This window comes from Tupaia chinensis, unplaced genomic scaffold, assembly GCF_000334495.1.
Source record: "Tupaia chinensis unplaced genomic scaffold, TupChi_1.0 Scaffold000114_1, whole genome shotgun sequence".
Classification (NCBI taxonomy): domain Eukaryota; kingdom Metazoa; phylum Chordata; class Mammalia; order Scandentia; family Tupaiidae; genus Tupaia; species Tupaia belangeri.
This window is the reverse complement of record NW_006159578.1, coordinates 23,156-26,857: the sequence shown is the minus strand read 5'-3', so window position 1 is coordinate 26,857 and position 3,702 is coordinate 23,156. Positions and strand designations below refer to the sequence as shown.

The 3,702-nt window shown below is 36.9% G+C and overlaps 1 protein-coding gene across 1 annotated transcript; it reads right to left on the bottom strand.

The window, feature by feature from the left end:
* Nucleotides 1-939, bottom strand: LOC102468547 (olfactory receptor 508). Its single transcript, XM_006143978.1, has one exon. It carries the CDS (start codon nt 937-939, stop codon nt 1-3), a length of 939 nt encoding a protein of 312 aa, XP_006144040.1.
* Between the last annotated feature and the right edge of the window lie 2,763 nt (nt 940-3,702).

The window sequence follows — 3,702 nt, the reverse complement described above, 5'->3', positions numbered from 1 at the left end:
TTAGGACCACCACCGAGTCCTAGCCATAAATTTTCTCATGGATTCTTTAACATCCTTATTCCTCAGACTGTAAATGAGGGGGTTCAACATGGGGATGACCACTGTGTAGAACACAGACACCACTTTGTTCTGGTCAGTTGAGTAGCTGGTCTTGGGCATCACATAAATGAATGTAATGGTCCCATAGTACAGAGTGACTGCGGTGAGGTGGGAGCTGCAGGTGGAGAAGGCCTTGTGGCGCCCCTCAGTGGAGCGCATCTTCAGGATTGAGAAGAGGATGTAGACGTAAGAGAGAGCAATGATAAACACAGTCACTACAATGATGGAGCCAGAAGAAATGGCTGGACTTATTTCAGAAGTAAAATCATGAGAACAAGAAAGCTTCAAAAGTGGCGAATAGTCACAGAAAAAGTGATTGACTTTATTTGGACCACAAAAAGACAGACGTAGTAAGTTACCAGTAAATGTCCAAGCATTTATACACCCACCCAGATAAGACATCCCCAGTAGGAAAATGCAGATTCTAGGGGACATGCGGGTGGAGTAGAGCAGGGGAGAGCAGATGGCCACATAGCGATCATAGGCCATGGCAGCCAACAGGAAGCACTCAGCCGTCCCAAAAGTCACCACAGAACAGAGATGAGCCACGCAGCCTGCCACAGGGATCAATATTCCTTCTCTGAGGAAGGCAATGAGCATGACAGGTGTCACTGATGAGGAATACCCAATATCCACAAAGGCCAGATGGCTGAGGAAAAGGTACATTGGGGTGTTTAGCTGAGGGCTGCTTCTGATTAACGTGATTATGCTGATGTTGCCCGCTAAGGTGACAGCATAGATTCCTAGAAACACAACAAACAAAACGGCACACACTGTAGCATCTTCTGTTAGCCCCAAAATCATGAGCTCTGTTACAGTTGTGTAGTTTACAGTCCCCATCTTATTGGGAATAGTGTTCACTGAAAGAAAGTAAGAAGATATTATTATGGGATAAAGTTGTGTTATGTGCACATTTATTACTATAATAACTGTATAAGAAAACTACAAAAGCAGAGACACTCCTTAGTAAGTTTAGGGAAAAGCAGGTATACACATAACATCTCATATAATACTTGATAGTGTAAGTATTTACTGATACAAGTAAAGAATTCTCAATATCCCTCCACCCTTTTTTAAGAGAGATTTTTGTTGTATGGCATGTGTGTTCACCGGACAGACAGAGACAGAGAGACAGAAAGCAAAAATCACCCTTCAAGAGGGATTGCCAAGCCACAATCCTCTCTCTGGCATGATTTTTAAGACACCGGATCTAGGACTCTAACCATGAAGGCCATGTGGGAGTCCAGCGACGTAACTGCTGTGATGTCTGCTGATCTACAAAACACTTTTTTAAAAAACATAAACTCAACTCACATTTGTTTCATGTTGTTAATTTAGGTGCTTCGTGAGGAATAGAGAGAAACTGAAATATGAAAAAACTTTAATTTTTCTTCAAGAATCAAGGTCAAACAGTTAATCCTATACACATTCTCACACACACTTTCACACATACACACACAATGTCCATATTGATGGTCATGTACTTATCCCGTCTTATTGTTACAGTTTTATTAGTAACTGTGATGCTACAATAATGAATTATTTGAGCAATAGCATACCATGGTACGCACACCATGGAATTTTGAGTCTGAACTCCAGAGTTCTAGCTTCTTTATCTTTTACACTACAGAGGGAGGAACTTCATTAAGTAGGCATGGCCATATATTAGGAGAAGAGTACTATTTCTTACAATTGCATGTGAATTTACAACTACCTCAAAATAAAAAGGTTAATAAAAAAATAAAATGAAAAGTTAAACTACTAAAGAAAACACATGTGTGTGACACAGATGCAGAGTAGGTTGGAAAGCCATATGGCATGGAAGCAACATGTTGGACAGAAGTGCTGTGAGCTTTGGAGCCATACAGGCCTGGCATGAGATTCCAGCTTTCCCACTGCTGATCTATAGAATCTTAGACAATTTACATAAACTCTTTGACCCTTCTTTATTCTATTTGTTTAAAAAATAAATGCAAACTATGTATCTCCCAAGATTTTTGCATTGAATAAGGTAATGTCCTTGATAATACAACTATTGGTCATAGAAATAAGTAGATATGTAACAAATGATTAACATCTTAATATAATCATTTCTTAACTTCTAATAACAAAATGAAGAACATTTCTGTGTCAAAAGAAAAATTATTACCTGTAGATATATGTACCTCAGCAAGGATATATGCCAGAAGATTATCCCTGTAAAGCTAGGCTATATTTGTGAAAAATAAAGTCATTGGGGATATAGCCCCTTGAGTACATTATCGTTTATAAAAATTCTACTGAATATCTTCAGAACAGGGAAAATTGCAAGTGTATTTGTTCATGTAAATACATGCAGTCTAAGAGCATTTATATATGTATATTTTGTGTGCATTGAAGTTTTTAAATGAAGACTTTGATGGACTTCTAAAACTATAACTGTATTAGAACCATAAAAGTAAACAAGGGTTTACTGTACTGAATACAATTTCAAGCAAAAATATAAATTTTCTGGGGAAAAAATGTGCTTTTTAAAAATATACTTCTAGATGTTACCACCTTTCATTTTTTAAAATTTATTTTATTTATTTACATTCATTCATGGTACATAAGTACAGTATACTAAATAAAATTTTCCACCCAGAATACACTGTATATTGGCTCAATCAAGGATATTGCCATACATGTCATCATCAACAAATAGTTTTACATTTCTTGTTTCTTACATATATACCTCCCCCCCATGATTCTCTACCTCTCACCCTCTGCCATTTTCCACCTCCTTCCACATTGTTCCTTGTATCTACAGTTGTTTTCCATGACTTTTTTTCACATTTCATTGATTCACTGAAGTTCTTAATTAATTTAACAACTTTCAATAGCTTATACATACATATCTATGAACACATGTCCAACTTTAGGCTTCAGTGAGTAAAGTGAACATAGTATAAAGTAGCACCAGCTGGGACTATATAGCTTACTGCTGTCATTAAATATGTATTTTTAATGAATTTTTTTAATTTTGAGAGAAACTATTTTAGTTTTAATAGCTGAAACTAAAAAGTGTTAAGAGAAATTTGCTTAAGATTTAAAGTCAGGAGAGAACAGACCTTCTTCAAGAGACAGACAGCTCCATGGCTCCTGCGACCTAGCCATTTTGGGAGAAAGGAAGATGTCCCACAGATAACTGGGCCTCCAGCATACAAAACTCGCGTGGTAGGAAGACCCCTTTCAAGTCTCCTCTGTATCTGTCTTTGTCTCTACCTCTGTCTCTGTCCTCTCTCTCTTTTTTAATTTTTGCTTTTTAGAATTTTTTAAGGTGAGGCATTTTACAGGGCAGGTTGGCCCCTCCTAGCCCTTTATCTTGTTAATAATTCCCTCTCCCCCTCCCAACCCAGAAGAGGCAGAAGGGAACAGAACAGGCCTTCTTCAAGAGATAGACAGCTCCATGGCTCCTGTAATCTTCACCACACGGTTTTCTAATTTTTGAGTTTTATTTAAATTTTTTGAATATTAATTTTTTTAGACTTATTCAAAAGTTTTTCTCTTCTTTTTCTCTGTTTCTTGTCTGTTTTTTTTTGTTGTTGTTGTTGTTGGTTTTTTTTTTTTTTTTTTTTTTTTTTT